At 38.2% G+C, this 24809-nt stretch overlaps 1 protein-coding gene across 1 annotated transcript; it reads right to left on the bottom strand.

The window, feature by feature from the left end:
- Window positions 1-1886: 1886 nt before the first annotated feature.
- LOC110147071 (cytochrome c 2) lies at window positions 1887-22948 on the bottom strand. Its single transcript, XM_020908332.2, has 3 exons — window positions 22794-22948; window positions 17251-17425; window positions 1887-2179 (listed from the first exon to the last, which is right to left on the bottom strand). The coding sequence occupies exons 2-3, from the start codon at window positions 17417-17419 to the stop codon at window positions 2031-2033; spliced, it is 318 nt and encodes a 105-aa protein (XP_020763991.1). The 5' UTR covers window positions 17420-17425; window positions 22794-22948; the 3' UTR covers window positions 1887-2030.
- Between the last annotated feature and the right edge of the window lie 1861 nt (window positions 22949-24809).

Here is a 24809-nt window from a genome sequence, read left to right as displayed (position 1 = left end):
TAAGCCTCTCAAAGTCCACATATATTCATTCAGTAGTAAAGCCTATGACAATACAGAATTTTAATCAATGTGTTTATTTGAAAATTTTCCTCAAAATGTTTTCCCTAATATTAGAAACATTGCTACCAGCAAAGAGATACTTATTTTGCTCTTACCTGGATACTCATAAATGTAAATCAACATTGAACAACTTTTCACTAGCTGATAATTTTTGAAATGGAAAAGGTCCACCTAATACTTCTCCATTTCCACCAAATGACTTTTATCATTTCAGCTCTTTTCATACTACCGTCTTTTTACTACTCCTAGGTCAAAAAGTATTTAAACTCCAAACAGGAGGCCTTCACTCTCCTATGCAACTTGGCTTTTTCTCAGTACCACCAAGTTTATCTATCAGGACTGTATAAATCTGAACTATGACTATGAATATGAATTGACTTCAAGCTCTTTCTCACAGAGCTCTATGTCTCATGCAGATCAGAACAGAGGGTATGTCACCCAGTTCTACATCACTGCAAACTCAACTCAGCTCTAACACTGGCAACAGCCTTAATATACGCTTGAGAGTCCCTACAGATGTCTCTGAACTCATCAAAGAACTCCTCCAGGAAGACAGTCACAAGGTCAGCTTTGCCTAAGGCCTTCTCTTGGCCCCCAGGGACACACTCTCCTATTCAGTAGTGGACCTGGGCTCCAGGAGGAGTACATCCTTTCCCACTTGCTAGAAGCATTAAGAGTAGTCCCAGGCACTTAAAGGATTTAATGGAACCTTCTGGAAATCACCATCTTTTCAACCGTATTCCACTCTGACAGGAATATCTTCTTAGTAGTAACATCTATTAATGTTAGCTAACACATCCCTATTATATGGCAAAAAGTTATTAAGAACTGGAGTAGAAGACCCAAGTTTTGGTTCTGTCACCAGACCTCTCCAAGTCTCACTGTAGAAGGTAAACTTCTCCTTATGGTGTGTGTGTGCTGGGGCGCGGGGTGGGTGGTGGTGAGTGGAAATGAGATGGAAATTTCCATGTTGTGAAGTGCAAATGGGATAACGGATATCCTATCTTCAACTATCATGAACCTAACAAGTCCATTATCCATGCCATCAACAAGGAAACAGCTTCTCCTTGTATGGGGCCGTACCATTCGGGTGACAGAGTACTGGAGATGACAAGGGTCATTTCACACCACACAGAGCCTTCTGTTCCCTTCTACATAGGCCTGCTGTGCGCCTGCCCCACCAGGCCTCACTCCCACTTACTGTGAGGTGGGAGGTCTGTCACATCTAGGGTGAAGGTTGTTATTCTTTCTCCCTGTCTCTCAGGGACTCTGCTATCCCCTCCCTACAGTCCAGCCTTACATTACTCAGGATTAGAAGGGCATTGTAATGCCCAAAGATAAATGCAGAAAATGTGTATGTTATGGATATAAATGTCAATTAACATGGAACATGCTTTTCTCCTTCTCTCTAGGTTTTATTTTATGTCACCTATGGTCAACAATTGTAATTTTATCCCCAATAATATTCCTAGATAAGATCATATATTTGACTTCATTTTCCCTACTTTTTTTCCCTTAAAGTTATTTTAAGTATTGTTTATAATAAAAGGCAAAAATATAACCAAAACAACTTAATGAAAATTAAACCTAATGTCTGCTATATTTACATTTAAAACGCAGAGAAATAAGTATGTGGAAACTATTTCCACTATCACCTGTAGTTGCTAGATTTATAAAATATTTTGTGCTTGTAGAGACAACTGAAGAACAGCATGCTTCAGTTTCCTCCTTTCTCTTCCTCCACCCTGACCTCGTTCACATCCTTAGCAACCAGACAAAATCAAGTTCAGACTCTGAAGGGCATTTGATCAGTAGGTTACACACAATCAAAAATATCAACTTTTATTTTAAAATATTAAACTTACTACAGGCTGATCAAGAAAGATCTAATATGAATTCTTTAAACATGTAGTATTTGAAATTGGAAAATTTTGGTTTATAATTAATAATTTTTAAGTTGCAAGAACATTTCATGAAGATGTTGCCCGTTTCAAATACTCAATAAGATCTTCTCTCTCACTCTTCTTTTTAAGACCAGCAAAGATCATTTTAGTTCCAGGGATATATTTCTTTGGGTTCTCCAAATATTCCATCAGAGTCTGCTCTCCCCAGATAATGCCTATAAAGGTGAAAATAAGTTTTAAGTTTGCATAATTACATTTATAAAACTTATTGATGTGATCTACATTTGTGCACAAAAGCTTACTTTTGGACTCAATAGAAGGCTATTATAACCGAAAATACTTATAGTTTCTGACCTATAAGAAAATTCCAAAATTAGCCTTTGATGATCTACTGTTTGGGTTTCTTATAGAAATCCAATGCTGTTTAAGATTATCTAAGGTACACCAATGAACCACCAAGCGAGACATGTTGTGCCTAAGCAGTATGCCATCCTCCTAGAGTTACAGAGTTCATTCTAGAAAAGATCTTAGAGATCAATTAACCCAAATCCTCATTTTTCAGATAAGTAAATGATGACCCAAAGAAAGGATAATAACTTACCTTAAGATGACAAGGCTACACAGAGTCAAGAATCTATGACTAGTAACTCATATTTCCATGTTTGGGGTGGGGGGTTGGTTGGTTGGTTTTTTACCAATCATAGCAAGCTGCCTCTGTCTAGATCTCTACCAAAAACTTAATGACTTCAGGAATCCAGTTTTAAAACCAGAGAAAAAGGTTGCCTCTAACTTTTTTTCCTTTCTGAAACCAGTTGAAAAGAACATGAACAAAGAGAAATAGGAATGCTAATTCTACTTTTAATAAAATTCTCAAGGGAGTGCCTCTATCACCAAATTTGATACAATTAGAAAATTACCATGGACATAAAACCTGGACCAGAGTGAAAGGACACTTGTCATTAATTTCAAGACAAAAGTTCTCCAGAACAGGTGACAAATCCTAAGGGGCAGAGCCATAACCCTCTGGCCCAAAAAGAGTGTAGTATATATCGACTGGCTTTGAAAGTCTAAATTCAGTTTGATATCATGGAGGGCCAGAGGAGCCAGGATTAAAGAAGAAAACACATCTTTAAAAGAAAGGCTCTACCTTGTTACAGGATAGAAGAGAAAGGTACTGGGTAACCCTGGAACTACCAGACTTGGTCAGCTGAAGAGCCAAATAACCCCCAGCCAACATTCACACATACATATATCTCTAAAACATAACTGTGGGTAAGGAAGACTTCATAACCAACTGGAAAGCTCAGACCCTCACTCTTACTGACCTTCTGCAAATACCCATCCTGATGAATCATCCTCATCAAAAGATGAGTAGTAATCAAAAAGGAATCAGCATGAAAGAGTACTAAAAACACAAACACACAACATGCACACACATAGCAGAAAAAAATACAAAAACCAAAAGATAAATGAAATATACACATCAGAAATTATCAGAAAAATCATGACTACATTCCCATGGATTCAAAAAAGATCTTTACAAATAAAAGGTTTACAGCAGAGCTACAAAGGGTCAAGGAGAAAATGATAAACCAGAAGACATAAATGGCAGTGAAAAGAATAGATATTGCTGATAGCACATTCAGGCTTGAAAGTATTGATATGAAACAAAATGAAAAAAAATAAAAAGTTTAAAACAGTCAAAGGAAAAATAAGTTAAAGAAGATATGTAGACAAAAATATCCCAAACATATACAACTGATGCCCCAAGTAATATTTCTTTAAAAAGCAAATGAAAAAGTATAAAAATTTTAAAACATGTAGTGCAAGAAAACTTTCAAAAATAAAAGTTCTGAGTCTACCAACTGAAAGAACACATATCCCAGGAAAACCTGAAACAGATGAACCAAGGCTTACACACAACTCAATAAGTTACTAAATTTTAATAAGAATTTTACTGAAACTTAGGGGGGAAAGAATAAAATAAAAATAAAACCAATTAACTTATAATGGAAAACAGTCAGGCTGGCTTCAGATTTCTTCAAAGAATAATTCAACACAAAGCATACAAAATCTTGAGGAACTAAAAGAATCATCCAATTATTTTATGTCTGGCCAAAATATTCAAATGTAACAGGAATCCATGGATGCTTTCAAACATTAAGAACTAAGATAATATGGCCCCAGTAATTCTTTCTTAGCATAACTACTGATAGATAACCTTCTACCAATCAAAAGATAAATACAGACACTGTGGTAAAAGCTGGGAATAAGTGCAATCTAAACACAGGACAAGTGTTAAAGCAACTATGGTCATTATAATCACATAGGATATAAATTACATATATCATGTCAGGGCAGAAATAAAAACATAAGTAGCAAGAGTTAAGAGACAATATGGAAAAAATGGGAGGTTGTACAACCTCCCATTGATTGATTGATTTTCTCATCCTCCAGAGTGAAGAATAGACAGATATTATTGTAAGTAGTTAAATAAAATAATAGAGGCATGTGATATAACTTAAAAGTATGACTATGACCACTAAAATTATGAAGATGATTACCATATGAAATTAGTTGGTGAAGGGAAAGGAATAGGGGAGGACAGGGAGACATGAACATCACTTACATGGTGACTATCCTGTTGAACTATTTGAATGTTCAGATAGTGTAAATGATTTCAAACTATTTATTAAATTATTAGTACATTTATGATTTGATATGTCCTATTGTCTCTTTATGATAAAAGGAATAAGATTAATCTCTAATAATAAGTTAGTTTAGCTAATATGTTAACCCCATGATATGACTTCATTAAAGGTCCAAGAAGAACTGAGTTTGAATCTTAGTTATATCACTCAATGGCACAGAATCCTAGGCAAATCATGAGTTAATTTATTTCTAAAATTTACTCAATTATCATTGCCCCCCCAAAAATATTATTTTGACAATAGTAATTCTTATCAAGTCTATCTTTGATCAAGCTGTGCTAAAGGATTTTTTTTTCCATTTAATTTTTATTAGTTGGAGGCTAATTACTTTACAATATTGTAGTGGTTTTTGCCATACATTGAAATGAATTAGCCATGGATTTACACGTATTCCCCATCCCGGTCCCCCCTCCCACCTCCCTCTCCACCCCATCCCTCTGGGTCTTCCCAGTGCACCAGGCCCGAGCACTTGTCTCATGCACCCAACCTGGGCTGGTGATCTGTTTCACCCTAGATAATATACATGTTTCGATGCTGTTCTCTTGAAACATCCCACCCTCGCCTTCTCCCAGAGTCCACAAGTCTGTTCTATACATCTGAGTCTCTTTTTCTGTTTTGCAAATAGGGTTATCGTTACCATCTTTCTAAATTCCATATATATGTGTTAGTATACTGTAATGGTCTTTATCTTTCTGGCTTACTTCGCTCTGTATAATGGGCTCCAGTTTCATCCATCTCATTAGAACTGATTCAAATGAATTCTTTTTAATGGCTGAGTAATATTCCATGGTGTATATGTACCACAGCTTCCTCATCCATTCGTCTGCTGATGGGCATCTAGGTTGCTTCCATGTCCTGCCTATTATAAACAGTGCTGTGATGAACATTGGGGTGCACGTGTCTCTTTCAGATCTGGTTTCCTCAGTGTGTATGCCCAGAAGTGGGATTGCTGGGTCATATGGCAGTTCTATTTCCAGCTTTTTAAGAAATCTCCACACTGTTTTCCATAGTGGCTGTACTAATTTGCATTCCCACCAACAGTGTAAGAGGGTTCCCTTTTCTCCACACCCTCTCCAGCATTTATTGCTTGTAGACTTTTGGATAGCAGCCATGCTGACTGGCGTATAATGGTACCTCATTGTGGTTTTGATTTGCATTTCTCTGATAATGAGTGATGTTGAGCATCTTTTCATGTTTTTTTGCCATCTGTATGTCTTCCTTGGAGAAATGTCTGTTTAGTTCTTTGGCCCATTTTTTGATTGGGTCATTTATTTTTCTGGAGTTGAGCTGGAGGAGTTGCTTGTATATTTTTGAGATTAATCCTTTGTCTGTTGCTTCGTTTGCTATTATTTTCTCCCAATCTGAGGGCTGTCTTTTCACCTTGCTTATAGTTTCCTTTGTTGTGCAAAAGCTTTTAAGTTTCATTAGGTCCCATTTGTTTATTTTTGCTCTTGTTTCCAATATTCTGGGATGTGGGTCATAGATGATCCTGCTGTGATTTATGTCGGAGAGTGTTTTGCCTATGTTCTCCTCTAGGAGTTTTATAGTTTCTGGTCTTACATTTAGATCTTTAATCCATTTTGAGTTTATTTTTGTGTATGGTGTTAGAATGTGTTCTAGTTTCATTCTTTTACAGGTGGTTGACCAGTTTTCCCAGCACCACTTGTTAAAGAGGTTGTCTTTTTTCCATTGTATATCCTTGCCTCTCACCACTACTATTCAACATAGTCTTGGAAGTGTTGGCCACAGCAATCAGGGCAGAAAAAGAAGTAAAAGGAATCCAGATAGGAAAAGAAGAAGTGAAACTCTCTCTGTTTGCAGATGACATGATCCTCTACATAGAAAACCCTAAAGACTCTACCAGAAAATTACTAGAGCTAATCAACAAATACAGTAAAGTTGCAGGATATAAAATTAACACACAGAAATCTCTTGCATTCCTATACACTAACAATGAGAAAACAGAAAGAGAAATTAAGGAAACAATACCATTCACCATTGCAACAAAAAGAATAAAATACTTAGGAGTATATCTACCTAAAGAAACAAAATACCTATACATAGAAAACTATAAAACACTGATGAAAGAAATCAAAGAGGACACAAACAGATGGAGAAATATACCGTGTTCATGGATTGGAAGAATCAATATTGTCAAAATGGCTATACTACCCAAAGCAATCTATTGATTCAATGCAATCCCTATCAAACTACCAACGGTATTTTTCACAGAACTAGAACAAATAATTTCACAATTTGTATGGAAATACAAAAAACCTCGAATAGCCAAAGTAATCTTGAGAAAGAAGAATGGAACTGGAGGAATCAACCTGCCTGACTTCAGACTATACTACAAAGCCACAGTCATCAAGACAGTATGGTACTGGCACAAAGACAGAAATATAGATCAATGGAACAGAATAGAAAGCCCAGAGATAAATCCACGAACCTATGGTCACCTTATCTTCGATAAAGTATTTTTCAAATCTTTATTTTATTCTAAATAACATTATTTTAAAACCCTGTTAAGTTTTACCAGCTTCAGTGAGATATAATTGATGTATAACATTCCCTAAGTTTAAGGTGTACAGTATGTTGATTTGATACATTTATATATTGGGTTTTCATTACCACCATAGCAAGAGCAAAAAACTCACCCCATCACATAATTGCCATTGTTTTTTTATAGTAAGAACGTTTAAGATATACTCTTTTAGCAACTCTCAAGTATATAATACAGGATTATTAGCTATAATCACCATGTTATACATTAGATCCTCTGAACCTTTTAATCTTGTAGCTGGAAATTTGTACCCTTTGACCAGTATCTCTCCATTACCCTAACTCCTCACCCCAGTCACTACTATTCTACTCTCTATTTTCTAAGCTTGGCTTTTTCAGATTTCACATGTAAGTGATATTATACAGGATTTGTCTTTCTCTGTCTGACTTATTTCACTTAGCATGTGATGCCCTCGAGATTCATCCAAGTTGTTGCAAATAGCAGGATTTCCTTCTTTCTCATGGCTGCATAGTATTCTATTGTGTATAAATAGCACATCTTCTTCATTCATCCATTGATGGACTCTAGGTCATTTCAGTATCTTGGCTATTGTAAATAATGCTATAATGAACATGGTGATATAGATACCTCTTCAAGGTTCTATTTTCATTTCCTTTGGATGTATACCCAGGAGTGGGATTACTGGATCATATGGTAGTTGTATTTTTAACTTTTTGAGGAAACTATATACTGTTTTCCACAGTGGCTGCATCAATTTACATTCCCACCAACAATGCAAAGGGTTCTCTTTTCTCCACATCCCTGCCAATAATTGTTATTTCCTGTCTTTTGATAACAGCCACTCTAAAGGTGTGAGGTGACAATCTCATTTGCATTACTGGGTTACTAATGATGGCCACCTTTTCATGTATCTGTTGGCCATCTGTGTATCTTCTTTGGGAAAATATCTGTTCTGTTCCTCTGTAAATTTTTTAATTTGGCTGTTTGGTTTTCTCTCTATTGAGTTGTAGGGGTTCTTTATATATTTTGGATTTTTGCCCCTTATTAGATACATGGCTTGTAAACATGCCCTCCCACTCAGCAGGGGGCCTTGTAATCTTGTTGACTGTCCCATTTGATGCTCAGAAGCTTTTCAATTTGATATGCTGTTCTGTGCTCAGTTGCTCAGTTGTGTCCAACTCTTTGCGACCCCATGGCCTATAGCCCACGAGGCTCCTCTGTCCATGGGGATTCTCCAGGCAAGAATACTGGAGTGGGTTACCATGCCCGCCTCCAGGGGCTCTTCCCAACCTAGGGATCAAACCCAGGCCTCCTGCATTGCAGGCAGATTATTTACCAGCTGAGCCACCAGAGAAGCCCAAGAATACTGGAGTGGGCAGCCTGTCCCTTCTCCAGGGGCACTTCCCAACCCAGGAATCAAACCAGGGTCTCCTGCATTGCAGTGGATTCTTTACCAGCTGAGCTACCAGGGAAGACCTTAGTTTGATATAGTCTCACTTATTTTTGCTCTTCTTGCTTGTGCCGTTGATGTCATATCCAGAAAACCACTGTCAAAACCAATATAGAAGTGTTTTCCCCTATGTTTTCTTCTAGGAGTTTTATGGTTTCCAGTCTTATGTTTAAATCTTTAATGCATTTCAAATTATTTTTTGTCAGTAATATACAATAGAGTCCAATTTCATTCTGCTACTTATCATTCTTATTTCGTTAGTAAAACTAACAAATACTTATATGCCCAAATAAGTTACAAATACCACTTAAACAATCTCACTCAGGAAAATTTTATTTCTAATTGTTAAATAATGTTAAAGCCAAGCCTTGTAAGCCTTTTATCTTTGACAATAGCCTATAATAAAAGATATATTTGTAATAAATTTTAACATGATTTCAAATTGATATTAATAAGCAAAGAAAATCTTCAAAACATTGGCAACTAGAGGGACAATAATAACCGTTCTAAAAATCAGGACTTTAAAAGTTGACTGTTCTTATAAGAGGATAATAAAATAAAGACACTATAGAAAAATATTACTTGAAAAGTTAAAGAGCCATATAAATGCAAACAATAAATGCAAGTTTAAGACCTACTGTAATAAATGCAATTCAATTCTCACACTAACTGTCTAGAGTTAGCACAGACTCTGAAGTTTCCAACAAGACCTCCTCACTTGATTCCTTAAAAAACTGGAAATAGAACTACCATATGACCCAGCAATCCCACTGCTGGGCATATGCACACCAAGGAAATCAGAACTGAAAGAGACACGTGTACCCCAATGTTCATCACAGCACTGTTTATAATAGCCAGGACATGGAAGCAACCTAGATGTCCATCAGCAGACGAATGGATAAGAAAGCTGTGGTACATATACACCATGGAATATTACTCAGCCATTAAAAAGAATACATTTGAATAAGTTATAATGAGGTGGATGAAACTGGAGCCTATTATACAGAGTGAAGTAAGCCAGAAAGAAAAACACCAATACAGTATACTAACACATATATATGGAATTTAGAAAGATGGTAATGATAACCCTGTATGCGAGACAGCAAGAGAGACACAGATGTATTGAACAGTCTTTTGGACTCTGTGGGAGAGGGCGAGGGTGGGATGATTTGGGAGAATGGCATTGAAACATGTATATTATCATATGTGAAAAGGACTGACAGTCCAGGTTGGATGCATGAGACAGGGTGCTCGGGGCTGGAGCACTGGGATGACCCTGAGGGATGGGGTGGGGAGGGAGGTGGGAGGGGGTTCAGGATGGGGGACACATGTACACCTATGTTGGATTCATGTCAATGTATGGCAGAACCACTACAATACTGTAAAGTAATTAGCCTCCAATTAAAATAAATAAATTTATATCAAAAAAATTTAAAACCAAACTTCCATCTTACTAACAAAAAAGACTGCCTCACTTTAGACTAGTTGCAAGTTCAGGGTCCCCAGCCCATCCAAACTTCTAACCAATTGGCTATAAATTTAAGGGTTCCCAGGACCCCCTCAGGTATGATAATTCAGTAAAACAATTCACAGAACTCAGAAAAGCACCACTTAAAAATCAAAGTTTATCAGCCAAGTGAAGAGACCCATATGGTGAGTTCTGGGGAAGTCACAAACACAGAGGGTCCTGGCCCTGTGGAATCAGGACTCATCACCCTTCTAGTACACGGATGTGTTTACCAACCAGGAAGCTCAAGCAGAGCTTCCAGTTTAAAGCGGTCAGAGTTTTTGATTGGGGTTTCATTACATAGACTTGACTGATTGCATCATTCACCATGGGCCTGAACTCAATCCCCAGCCCCTACCCCCTATACCTGGAGATAAGACTGATATCACCTAGCCCAAAGTCCCAATTCTCCAGTCAAAGAGGTGGTCTTTCCAGCTTGGCCAGTCCCAGCCCTATCAAGGAGCCCTACCACGTTTTCTCATTAGCATAAATTCAGGCTGCAATAGCAAGGCCCAACCCTGAACAACAAAGACACCCATGAGTGTGTGTGTGTGTGTGTGTGTGTGCGCGCGCACATGTGCGTTAGTCTCTCAGTCGTGTCTGACTCTTTGTGACTCCATGGACTATAACCTGCCAGGTTCCCCTCTCCATGGAATTCTCCATACAAGAATACTGGAATGGGTTGCCATTCCCTACTCCAGGGGAATCTTCCTGACCCAGGGATTGAACCCAGGTCTCCAGCATTGCAGGCAGATTTTTTTTTTTCCCACCATTTGAGCCACCAGGGCAAACCCTCTTATCACTGGGAAATTCCAATGTTTTACGGCCCTCCCAAGAACCTGAGATAAAGACCAGACAAATTCTTTATTAAAGAAAATCTACTAACCAGCATTTCTACATATACTAAATACAATGATATTGTATTATAACAACTATGCTTCCCAGGTGGCACTAGTGGTAAAGAACCCACCTGCCAGTGCAGGAGACCTAGGAAACGTGGGTTCAATCCCTGGATTGGAAAGATCCCCTGGAGTAGGAAATGACAACCCACTCCAGTATTCTTGCCTAGAAAATCCCATGGACAGAGGTGCCTAGTAGGCTAGAGTCCATGGAGTTGAAAAGAGTCGGAAACAACTGAAGCGACTTAGCCCAAAGTAAGTAATGTAACAACTACATAGATGTTTTTAAAAGATGATAAACACCCTTGACTTGACAAAGATTAAACTTTATGTTGCTTTAATATAAGAATTTTTATCAATTGTCTGTATATGTATTTTATATGTATGTGGTCCTTAATTGTCGGTGTCCCCTGAATAAAACTGTGTTGAGACCCCGAACCTCTGGTGCCTCAGAATGTGGCTTTGTTTGGAAATAAGGTCACTGCAGCTGTGATTAGTAATGATCACAAGTGAAAAGTAAGATAGGCCACACTGAGGAGGATAGGTCTCCCAATCCAATATGACTAGTATCCTAACTAGAAGGCCATATGAACACAGACACATGGGGACAATGTGACAATGAGGGCAGAGACTGGAGTCATGCAACTGAAGGCCCCAAACTCCAAGTTTACTGGCAAACACCCAGAAGCTAGAAAGAAGCAAGGGAGGATTGTCCTCAGGCTTCAGAAACAGCATGATCATGCTGACATCCTGATTTACACTTCTAGCCTCCAGGGCTCTGAACCCATAAATTCCCACTGTTTTAAGCCACCTAAATTATGGTGCTTGGTTACAGCAGCCCTGGGAAACTATTATGGCCCTCCAAGGCTAAGATGTACCAGGAGTGCTCTAACACAGACTGAGCATGTACTTCCCGCCTCATCAGGGTTTGCCTGGGAACCCAAGTCTAGGAACAAATGGCTTTGCCACTTCTCCATCCTACTTAATGGCACTGCTCTCAAGGCTTTGAGAAAATGAAAAGTATCTTACTTTCACATATGCACAGAAAAAGCTGGTAATCTAGATGTGTTAATTTTCTTTTACTCAAACCATTTGGCTATCCATAAGGTCTCTTTCTTCAAAATTCCAGATAACAAAAATTTCACTACATCTTATCTATCTGTAGTATAAGTAACTCACAATTAATCTTTTTGATTGTAATGTAAGTGCTGAACATTAAGCTTTCAATTGCTGAGGCAACTCCTTCAAGTATACACATTTTAAATAAATGCACTGCCAGCTACACAGAGTCCCTTGGACTGCAAGGAGATCAAACCAGTCAATCCTAGAGGAAATCAATCCTGAATATTCATTGGAGGGACTGATGCAGAGCCTGAAGCTCCAGTACTTTGGCCACCTGACTCTAAAAGCCAACTCACTGGAAAAGACCCTGATGGGAAAGACTGAAGGCAGGAGGAGAAGTGGATGACAGAGGACGATTTGGCTGGATGGCATCAGCCGGCTAAATGGACATGAGTTTGAGCAAGCTCCGGGAGATGGTGAAGGACAGGAAAGCCTGGCATGCTGCAGTCCGTGGGGTCACGGAGAGTCAGACCTGACTGAGCAACTGAGCAACAACTAGACAAGTAGATGGAGAGCCAGGCTGCCCGCCCATGAAGTCCCCTTTCTTCGGAAAGCTCTGGTGGACCCACACACCTATCTGACGGACCTGCTTGCTTTCCCCTTCGCAGGCTTTAATTCATGCTTTTATATTTTAAATTCACCAGCAAAGAGTGAACCCATAAAACCCTAGGCAACCCATCCTCAACCCCAACAAAAGCAAAACACGCAGCCCGTGCTCTCTCTTTCTACCTGCAACCACACTGTGTGGCCCCAGGCATGCTGTGTACCCTCAAGGATCTGTGAGTAATAAACTTTGTTTTGTCCAGTTTCCTGATGGTTGTTGCTAAAGTAAAGTGCACCCTGCAATCATAATAAGAAATGCAATAGGCTGAGACCAACCCCAAACACTATCTTACTAGAAACATTAATACAGGCTGAAATAAGTAGAATCTCTTTTTCAGCAAAAAGCATGCTATTACATGTGCACTCAAAAATAAAAAATAGTACACGAGATGCCAACTACCCATATTAAAGCCTTTGTCCTACAACATGGTCTGCAAAGCTCAATCAAGGAAGGTAATTCAGTCCATGTTGTTGTTCTCATTCAGCCGCTAGGTCATATCTGACTCTTTCGCGGCCCCATGGACTGTAGCCCGCCAGGCTCCTCTGTCCATGGGATTTCCCAGGCAAAAACACTGGAGTGGGTGCCATTTCCTTCTCCAGGGGATCTTCCCAGGGACTGAACCTTCATCTCCTACATTGCTAGGTGGGTTCTTTACCACTGAGCCACCAGGGAAGCCCAATTTGGTCTATATAAGCAGTATAAAACCTATTAAGAAATTTTTTAATACTAAATTCAAATCACTAATGAAAGGACTCACAGCTGCCAATAATCTATATTTAAAACTTCTTCAAACACCAAGTAAAGACATCACAAGAAAATAACAAACCAATTATCTCTTATGTAAAAATCTTCAACAAAGGACTAGCAAGTTAAATTCAACAGTACTGTTAAAAGAATTACACACTACGACCAAGGGGGATTTATCCCAGGAATGCAAGAGTAGTTCAACATAGGAAAATAATATAATAAAAACATTAACAGAGCAAAAGGGAAAAAAAATACATGATTATCTCAACAGACACAGAAAAAGCATTTCACAAAATCCAAAACCTTTTCATGATGAAAAATACATTCAGCAAACTAGCAACAGAAAGGACCTTGCTTAACATGAAAAACAGAATTTATGGAAAACCCACAGCTAGCACCATATTAAGGTAAAAAATGGAAACCTTTCCCTCTAAGATCAGGAACAAGATAAAGATTCTCACTTTTACCAGAGCTATTCAGAATTCTACCAGAAGTCTTAGCCAGAGCAATTAGCAAAGAATAACAAATAAAAGCTACTCGGGTTGGAAAGGAAGTAAAACTGTCTCTATTCACAGGTGACATAATTCTCTATAAAGGAAATACTAAAGAATCACAAAAAATCTACTAGAGATGATAAATGAATTTAGCAAAGTTGCACAGTACAAGATCAACATGGCTCCTCTGGTGGTGCAGTGGTCAAGACTCCATCTGCCAATGCGGGAGACACAAGAGACACGAATTTCAACCCTGAATCAGGAAGATCTCCTGGGGTAGGGAATGGCAACCCACTCCAGTATTCTTGCCTGGAAAATTCCATAGACAGAGGAGCCTGATGGGATACAGTTCATGGGGTCACAGAGAGTCAGACGTGATGGATTGAGCACCCATGTGAAAAAACGGAAAGGCATCCCACGTTCATAGAATATAATGTTAGCACTGTTAAAATGGCAATACTTGCCAAAGCAATTTACAGATATTATGCAATCTCTATCAAAATGCTAAAGGCCTTTTTCTGCAGAAATGGAAAAATGATCTTCAAACTCAGGAAGTTACAGAGGGTCCTGAAAAGAAAAAAATACTGAAAAATAAAAACACTGTTGGAGGTCTCATCCTTCCGAATTTCAAAATTTATTAGGAAGCTCCAACAACCAGAACAGTGTGGCACTAGTATAAGAACAGAAAGGCAAGAGGCTGCATTTCTGTATGTCTGCAAGAACAGACATACAGACAAATGGAAGCGATCCAAAAGTCCAGAAGTAAACCTTAACATATACAGTCAACTGATTTTCAACAAGCAAGTAAATTCCATTCAACTGTGAAAGAATGAATCTCTTCAACAAATGGTGCAAGGACAAATAAATAACCACATGCAAAAGAATAAAGTTGGACCACTACCTCACTCTATATAAAAAGTTAATGATAATTAATTAGAGGTAAGACAGTGACCTAAATGTAAGAACTAAAACTATTAGAAGAAAATATAGGGTAAATCTTTATGACGTTTGATATGGTGATAGATTCTTAGATTTAACATCCAAAACACAAGCAACATCAACAATAAAAATAAACAGACTTCATACAAATTAAAAACCACTGTTCATCAAAAGACATTATTTTTAAAAATGAAGACAATCTACAGGATAAGAGAAAAAAACTGCAAGTCACTTACTTGATAAGAGTTTAATGTTCAGAATACAGTGCAGCGCATGTGTGCTCAGTCGTGTCCAATTCTTTGTGAACCCATGAACTGTAGCCCATTAGGCTCTTCTTTCAATGGAACTTTCCAGGCAAGCATACTGGAGCCTTGTTGCCATTTCCTACTCCAGGGGATCTTCCCAACCCAGGGATGGACCCTATGTCTCTTGTGTCTCCTGAATTGGCAGGTGGATTCTTTACCATTGCACCACCCGGAAAGAACACTTAAAACCTGACAAAAAGTCAACTCAAATAAAAAATGGGTAGAGAATATAAACAGATATTTTCCCAAAGGAAATATACAAATGGCCAACAAGCACAGGAAACAATGTTCAACATTATGGATCATTAAGGAAATACAAAGCAAAGTCACCAACGTTACTTCATACCCACTGTTGTTGTTTTTAGTTGCTAAGTTGTGACCAACTCTTTTAAGACCCCATGAACTGTAGCCCACCAGGTTTCTCTGTCCATGGGATTTCCCAGGCAAGAATACTAAAGTGGGTTGTGATTTCCTTCTCCCAAAGATCTTCTCAACCCAGGGATCAAACCCGCATTTCCTGTATTGCAGGCAGATTCTTTACTGCTAAGTCACCCAGGAAGCCCTCATATCCACTATGATGGCAGTAAAAGAGAAGAAAAGGAAATAACAAGTGTGGGTGAGTATATAGAGAAATAAGAATCCTCCTCCATTGCTGATGGAAAAGAAAAATGGTGTAACCACTGTGGAAAATAGTTTGACTTTTCCTCAAAAAGTTAAGTGTAGTTAACTGATCCAGCAATTTCACTCCTAGGTATAGATTTAAGGTAGCTGAAAACAGGGACTCAAACAAACACTTTTTCACAAATGTTCACAGCAGTACTGTTTAAAATAGGTACAAGGTGGAAACAATACAAATGTCCATCAATTGATGAATGAATAAAAAAATTATATACGTATATACATAGACGCACATATACATGCAATGGAATATTACTCAGTCATAAAAAAGTAATAAACTACTGATACATGCTTCAATTTCAATGAAAATATGCTAAGCAAAATAAGTCAAACACAAAAGATCATATATTATATGATTCCTTTCATATGAAATATCCACAGTAGGCAAATCCATAGAGACAGCAGATAAGTGATTGCCAAAGGCTGGTAGTTAGATATGAGGAGTGATTATTTAATGGGTACAAGGGTTTTTCTGGGATAACAAAAAAGCTTTGAAACTACAGAGGTGGTGATTGTACAACACTGTGAATACAGTAAATGTTTCTGAATTTTACACTTCAAAATGGCTAATTGTATTTATGTGAATTTCATCTACTAGAAAAATAAAAAGAAATATAAAATAAAGTAAAATAAAAATCTTTCCAAACAGTAGTATAGTAGTTATCTGAAATTTGGACCAGTAAGAAATGCTCAGATCCCAAGAATAGTTCAAAACACAGAAGTACTTTATTTTTTAAGTGAATGCTAACTATATTTATAAATATATATAGATATAGATATCCCCAGGAGTAATAGATTGCTTTGCAAACATATTACAGTCTTTTGCAACTATTTTTAATTTCAACATAAAACTAACTGCCATCTACATACCTTCTACCAACAAAGAAATGACTGACTATACATTTTCAAGCTGAAAAATAACTGAATATATGTTTTTAAATTGAATATACTTTTTCACCCTGCTAAGAATCACTAACACAAATAGAAAATTACCATTATGCCATTAAAACATAATTTGATTTTTTAAATTTAGCTTATGCTTTTTCAAGATAAATGTATTAAATAAAATGAAGTGCCTTGTATAGGCAAAAAAATTAATGCTACAGAGGATTGTTAATTTAGCTGATAAAAACATGACCAGTTTTCCAAACACAGACCTTTTGATATACATTAATATTTTTGTAATATAAACATGTGGATTTCATTTTTAATACTGCAAATTAGGAAATTATTATAATATCAAATCCTGTGCTTTCTTCTTTACTACGAAGTTTCTGGTTCGCTCCAACCACCGCCTAGCTTTTACCTTTGCTTTTGTTTGCCTCGGTATAAGAAAATCCTGGCGCTTGTCCTGTTTTTCTGCCAAAAAGGCCCCAGAGATTTGGACCAGTCTTGTGTTTTCCACCTTTTTCCACTGTGTGGCACTGAGCACATTTTTGAATAAAGATCTTCTTGCCTGCTTCAGCATCTGCCATTTTGTTCTGCAATTAAATATTAAACCACAGACCAAAGAAAATATCAGATTTCCAAAGCTGGAGGAAAAGAAATTTCAATACTTTGACTGAAGTATTAATGATATTAAACCAAAATATAATTTAAAGCATGTGCTTTGAATTCTGAGTGCTCAAAAACACAAATATGGCATTCAGTTTTATAAAGAATTATCTCATTTACAGATTTACTTTTAATTTCTAGCTATAGCTACTTTAGAAACTGCTATTGGTATAAACCTGGTTTTACATCAGCCTTCAGACAATTAAGGGCTTCCCTGGTGGCTCAGATGGTAAAGCATATGCTTGCAATGTGGGAAACCTGGGTTTGATCCCTGGGTCAGGAAGATCCCCTGGAGAAGAAAATGGCAACCCACTCCGGTACTCTTGCTTGGAAAATTCCATGGACAGAGGAGCCTTGTAGGCTACAGGCCATGGGGTCGCAAAGAGTCAGACACAACTGAGCAACTTCACTTCTTCACTTCTTCAGACAATTACAATGATTTACCTAAATCAATTATATCCTATTTTTCTTTTCACTTTCAAAAAGTATGTGCATAAAAAATTATGTGAAGCATATATGTCTAAATTGGTACTTCCTAGCAGCAGCATTTAAAAATAAAGACAGAACAAGTTGGAAAGATGATTAAATACAATATTTATTATAAGTACTTATATGCCTGCAATAATAGACAAAACTATAAAATACCATGCAGAATGAGGCTACATATGGAATGAGGCAAGATACATATATTATATAATTTCATGTTTACTTTATACTCTAAGCTGTAAACAAATCTATCAAGCCTAAATCAAGCATTACCTGAAAATAATCAAATAACAATACTGAGTTCAGTCAGCATTAGTATTCATAGCAGAAAATATGTGGTCCTAAGTAGGAAAGATTTTACAGTGATAGACATACACAATAAATTCTGTACAAAGATATTTTTGTTAAGACTGCAAAAAAACTCTACTGTATACCTAAATAAATGCCTCATCCATCTAAAATGATATAAAAACTAAAATAATTTGAATTATTGAACAAGTGTAGCTTAAAATGCTAATGACTGCAGTACCTTGGTTTTGTTTTCCTGCAGCTTGTGTTCTTTGAAGAATGGGTGCTGGGGCAGTGGAAGTGGGGATGGATTCCAACATAACAGTTACTGTTACAGACATCATGAAAATTCCTAATTCTTTGACAGGTTCTAGGCACATTTTTACCTTCATAGCTCAGTTGAGAAATAGAAAATGTTTGTGTTATTCTGACACTATTGAAAAAACAATATTGTTTAACTAAAGTAACTATCCAGGAGAAGGGCATGGCAACCCACTCCAGTATTTTCACCTAGAGAATCCCATGGACAGAGAAGCCTGGCGGGCTACAGTCCATGGGGTAGCAAAGAGTCGGACACGACTGAAATGACTTAGCACGCAACGTAACAATTACAAGTGAAGCTAGTATTTCATATGTATGTACTATGTGCATTCATGCTGAGTTGCTTCAGTTGTGTCCAGCTCTGTGGGACTCTACGGATTGCAGCCTGCCAGGATCCTCTGTCCGTGGGATTCTCCAGGAAAGAATACTGGTGTGGGCTGCAATGCCCCACTCCAGGGGATTTTCCTGACCCAGGGATCTAACTTGTGTCTCTCCATCGGCAAGAGATGTGGCTCCTGCATTGGCAGGCAGGTTCTTTACCACTACCAGCACTACTAAAAATACCACTACTCTTTTTTTTAATCTATGTAGAAACCCAAATCAGGGTCAATAATCCACTTAAAGGGAAGACAGTTTTCTTTGGGCAGTATCCAAAACAATTCAACTGTTAATCAGTGCTTTAGGTCTAATAAAAAGGGAAGTAAGAAGACACTTTATCCAAGAGAAGATTACTTTAAAATTCCAAACTTAAACCAAAACACTGCATTCAATTTGTAATTAGGTGAGTTCTATCAACTTTCTGTATAGGTACAGAATTCACTGAACCTTCGAACAAAGGACATAGGGAGGAAAACCTGAGTCACAAAAATAAACATATGGCCTTTAGTAAAATGGATTCACTATACCAGTAAAAAGCCTCTTGATAAAAGTGAAAGATGAGAGTGAAAAAGTTGGCTTAAAGCTCAACATTCAGAAAACTAAGATCATGGCATCTGGCCCATCACCTCATGGGAAATAGATGGGGAGACAGTGGAAACAGTGTCAGACTTTATTTTTTGGGCTGCAAAATCACTGCGGATGGTGACTGCAGCCATGAAATTAAAAGACACTTACTCCTTGGAAGGAAAGTTATGACCAACCTAGAGAGCATATTATAAAGCAGAGACATTACTTTGTCAACAAAGGTTCGTCTGGTCAAGGCTATGGTTTTTCCAGTGGTCATGTATGGATGTGAGAGTTGGACTGTGAAGAAAGCTGAGTGCCGAAAAATTGATGCTTTTGAACTGTGGTGTTGGAGAAGATTCTTGAGAGTCCCTTGGACTGCAAGGAGATCCAACCAGTCCATCCTAAAGGAGATAAGTCCTGGGTGTTCATTGGAAGAACTGATGCTGAAGCTGAAACTCCAGTTCTTTGGCCATCTCATGTGAAGATTTGAGTCATTGGAAAAGACCCTGATGCTGGGAGGGATTGGGGGCAGGAGGAGAAGGGGGAGACAGAGGATGAGATGGCTGGACGGCATCACCGACTCGATGGGCATGAGTTTGAGTAAACTCCGGGAGTTGGTGATGGACAGGGAGGCCTGGCATGCTGCGATTCATGGGGTCGCAGAGTCGGACACGACTGAGCGACTGAACTGAACTGAACTGAACTGATACCAGTAAAGCTTGTGTAATATAAAAACATTAGGGAGGGGACATATGTATACTTATGGCTGGTTCATGCTGTTGTATGGCAGAGATCAACACAACACTATAAATCAATTATCCACCAATTAAAAATAAATTTTAAAAAAAGAATCTAAAATAAATAAGAAAACCCAAATGTCATCTCAGTACTAAAAGAAACTTTCTTTCCAGTTTTTATATAAAGCAGAAAGATCAGATTGATTTTTATACCAATTAAATTTTACTGGTAATTCAGAAAACTAGACTTTAAAAAAAGGATAAAACAAAATATATTGCTTATTCACACAGATTTTACATGCAAGTCACTAAGAAAATATACACTGTCACTGTTCAAACTACCGGTATTTAACACAAAACACTGCTGCCATCTTTAATCACTGCTGTACAAGTATCTAAGATCCCTCTTCAAAGTGCATTAAACCAGTAGATTCAGCAATGGCAGCAAGGGAGGACATAGGAAGACCAGGAAGGATCTCAAGGGAAGTCATTTTGTCTTATAATCATTTGGCACTCTACTAGTACTTAGTAACTAAGAAGAAATATCTCACTGAAATAGACAAAGATATGACATCTGGTATGAGAATGATCACTCATCCAAAAATGAATTCTAAAGCTAAATAGACCAAGATAAGAGTAGCAAGCAATTACACATCCTTACTTAATGCCAAGCATATTCTAATGTGTAAGCCTGTACACATTATTAATGTATTTAATCTCCACACCAGCCATGTGAGATAGATACTATTAACATCTCCATTTTTTATGGATGAGAAAAATGAAGCACATAGAGCTCATTTCAAGTCATAAGCTGAAGAAAAGTAGAGAGAGATGGTGAAAGATGAGAGAATTACATCTATAATCCTAGGTTTTTTAATTTCAACGATTCCCTTCTAAGAGTGATTGAGGCAACTCTGTGTTGAACATAATGCCTGACACACTGCAGATGCTAAACTGAGTGAAAATACTTAACGAGGAGTAAAGTGAAAAACTTTTTTAATACTGCTACATACCACTGACATTTCTAATTTCGCCCATAAAAAGAGGAATGTGGTAAGAACAATTAAGATACCATTAAAGTCTAAGAAGTCCATATAACTGAAGTGATGAAAGAGGAAAGGGAAGCTCACTAGAATATTTTAAGGATGAATACTACACTGACTTTTAATTAAGTGAGATTATGCATGTTGTAGTGGGGAAAAGCACTGGAGTGGAGTGTATCACAAAGATGTGACCCTGGGTAAATTACTTCATGTCTATGAACCACATGCATAGGTGTTTCTATAGCCTTTCTCCTTTCTAATCTTCTGTACTTGTACCTATGACCTGGAACAAGAATCCAGCTTTCCAAACTCCCAATCGCCAAAGAAAATTCAAACTATCACACAATTGCACTCATCTCACATGCTAGCAAAGTAATGCTCAAAATTCTCCAAGCCAGGCTTCAACAGTAGGTGAACTGTGAACTTCCAGATGTTCAAGCTGGATTTAGAAAAGGCAGCGAGGCACCAGAGATCAAATTGCCAACATCTGCTAGATCATCGAAAAAGCAAGAGAGTTCCAGAAAAACATCTACTGCTGCTTTATTGACTATGCCAAAGCCTTTGACTGTGTGGATCACATCAAACTGGAAAATTCTTCAAGAGATGGGAATACCAGACCACCTGACCTGCCTCCTGAGAAATCTGTATGCAGGTCAAGAAGCAACAGTTAGAACTGGACATGAAACAACAGACCGGTTCCAAATTATTTAACTTATATGCTGAGTATATCATGCAAAATGCTGGGTTGGATGAAGCACAAGCTGTAATCAAGGTTGCCTGAAGACGTATCAGTAAGCTCAGATAAGCTTTTGAACTGTGGTGTTGGAGAAGACTCTTGAGAGTCCCTTGGACTGCAAGGAGATCCAACCAGTCCATCCTAAAGGAAATCAGTCCTGAATATTAATTGGAAGGACTGATGCTGAAGCTGAAACTCCGATACTTCGGCCACCTGATACGAAGAACGGACTCCTTGGAAAAGACCCTGATGCTGGTAAAGATTGAAGGCGGGAGGAGGAGGAGGATAGAGGATGAGATGGTTGGATTGCATCACGCACTCGATGGACATGGGTTTGAGTAAGCTCCCGGAGTTGGTGATGGACAGGGAGGCTTGACGTGCTGCGGTTCATGGGGTCGCAAAGAGTCGGACATTGAGCGACTGAACTGAATCTCTGCATGCCACCACCTCCTTTTGGAGGCTGACTGCTGCTAAATATGGGCCGAAGGTTCCACTCAAAATCAGTCCCATCCAGAAATCAGAAAGGCTGCAGCGAGGCCCCTGGCAGAAACAGTCTTCTGTTGCACTTAGGGCTACTCAGGCCCCACCTGGCTAGAGCTAAGGGAGAGCTTCTTACTACCCGGACGGTTGGGATACTCCTCTCTGAGTGAACCCAGGCCTAAATTGTATCGTGGTCCATAACGGTGCTCAGATCACATGAGTTCGCAGGCCACTCCCTCCTAGCTATTCCCATACTTACCTCAGGGCCAGCGGCTCCGTCCTCCGCTTCCCTGCAAAACCTTTAGCGTCAACCTGCAGCGGCTGAGCCACAGTCTGTCCTGATATCAATGCTAGCGAAACCGCAGCAGCGCCTCGAAGACTGTACTGCTCGCCCAGCCCAGCATGTGCTTCCGGGACGACGCCAGCCAATGGAAGGCGGGGCCCCGTCGGCACTGCTGATTGGTCCTCAAATCCCGCAGGAACCCAACTCTCGCAGGAGCAAAAAAACCTGGCACTGCAGAGCTGTCACTGACTGAGTCTAAACGTGACAAAATGTTTATTTGTTTAACTTTTACCTCACTTAAGAGTTATCTATGTATATTCACAGTATATACCAGTTCTTGTTTGAGGTAGGAACTCAACATTTTATGAATGATTCATTAATGTGACTGTGGGAATCAAATCACGTCAATAAAAGAACAAGGCAAGTGCTTACTGGGGGCAAGACGCTGTGCCAGGCAACTTGGAAGGACAAACTCTGAACTGAAGTTCCAATTTTCTATGAGGTATAATCCAGCTGGGGCAAGATTAAAGTACATTAAAAGTTAAATCACTATAAATGAGCTACATAAAAGTGCAATAAACAAGAACTGACAGCAAAGTTGCAAGCTGCCTGTTTCATCTCCAAAAGAACAGCAGACTAGAGTATGAATAGAAACGGAGAATGGGTCCTGAAGCGGCAAGGGAGGGAGATAAAAAGGAGAGTGAGAAAGCTTTAAGAAGACGAGGGTACTGAAGGCAGACAGGTGAGAAAGTCAAAGCTATGTTTAGGAAAACGTGAGGGGGGAGGTAGTTCACCTGTGGTTACACGATTACCTGAGTGAGATGTGAGTGGTAAAGGCTATTAACAGAGAAATAAAAATATTAAAATAATATAGCTTATTAAATTTTGTGTTAGGTAAGTGCAAGATTTACCCATATTCTCTGGAGTGCTGTCCAATAGAACTTTCTACTATGATGGAAATATTCAGTGTGGACCCTGTCTACTAACTGCAAGTAGCTTTGAGCACTTTAAGTGTGACTCATGTGACTAACTGAATTTTTTATTATTTTAATTAGAGTTAACTTTAATTAATTTTAAATTAAATAGCCACAACTAACAGATGGTTGAATGAAACTACTCTAAGTGGTACCTATGTGTCTGTCCTGTGAGCCACGTATTTAAAAGATGTGTGTCATCAAATTGAATCAAAAAGAGAAAAAAACCTGGTGTTAAATATTATTCTCAAACTCAAAGATGACCAAACTCAGGAAATAAAAGGAAACTACCATTTCTTGAGTGCATACCACATGCCAAGTTAGGCGCTTACGTACATTATCAGTAGACTTGTAGATGGTAAAATGGAGACTCTGGACCATATTCATGCAGAACAATCTGAAAGTTACTAATTGATCACCAATAAATATCAGTGGTAAAATCCAGTAAAAAATTGCAAATAAGGCAAAACATGTTTACTTAATTAAATATAATGTATAATTATAATTATACAACCTTGGTGGCTCAGACAGTAAAGAATCTGCCTGCAATGCAGGAGACCCAGGTTCGATCCCTGGGTCAAGAAGATCCCATGGAGAAGAGTATGGAAACCCACTCCAGTATTCTTACCTGAAGAATCCCATGAACAGAGAAGCCTGTTCACATATGTGTGGTCATTACCACAGTCCATAGGGTCAAAAAGATTCAGACATGGCTAAAGTGACTTAGCACACAAAGACTAATGTCAATAACCAATAAGCCTTCCTGTAATTAGATCATAGTTTAGAGAAATTTGGGGATGCAATGACAAGAATTTATTATTTTATCCTTGCATTTCAAAAATAAGTTATAATATCATCACTTTTAAAAAAGATTAGTAAGAACTTATTAAAAATTTCAAGGCAAATCTGAATTTCATGTGAAATTCAGTGTCTATCACTCTAATAATTGTGCATTGTAGGCTACATGTTTTATTTCACTTAATCGGCAATGGCCTAGCATATCTTTTCTCTAATATAA

Source organism: Odocoileus virginianus, chromosome 13, assembly GCF_023699985.2.
Source record: "Odocoileus virginianus isolate 20LAN1187 ecotype Illinois chromosome 13, Ovbor_1.2, whole genome shotgun sequence".
In the NCBI taxonomy this organism is placed as follows: domain Eukaryota; kingdom Metazoa; phylum Chordata; class Mammalia; order Artiodactyla; family Cervidae; genus Odocoileus; species Odocoileus virginianus.
This window is presented reverse-complemented; position numbering and strand designations above follow the sequence as displayed.

Excerpts from the sequence above, each read along its gene's own strand:
- LOC110147071 (XM_020908332.2), bottom strand. The coding sequence starts at position 17,419 with ATGGCAGATGCTGAAGCAGGCAAGAAGATCTTTATTCAAAAATGTGCT. Across the intron at positions 2,180-17,250 it reads CGAGGCAAACAAAAGCAAAG|GCATTATCTGGGGAGAGCAG; the intron begins GTAAAAGCTAGG and ends TCACCTTTATAG.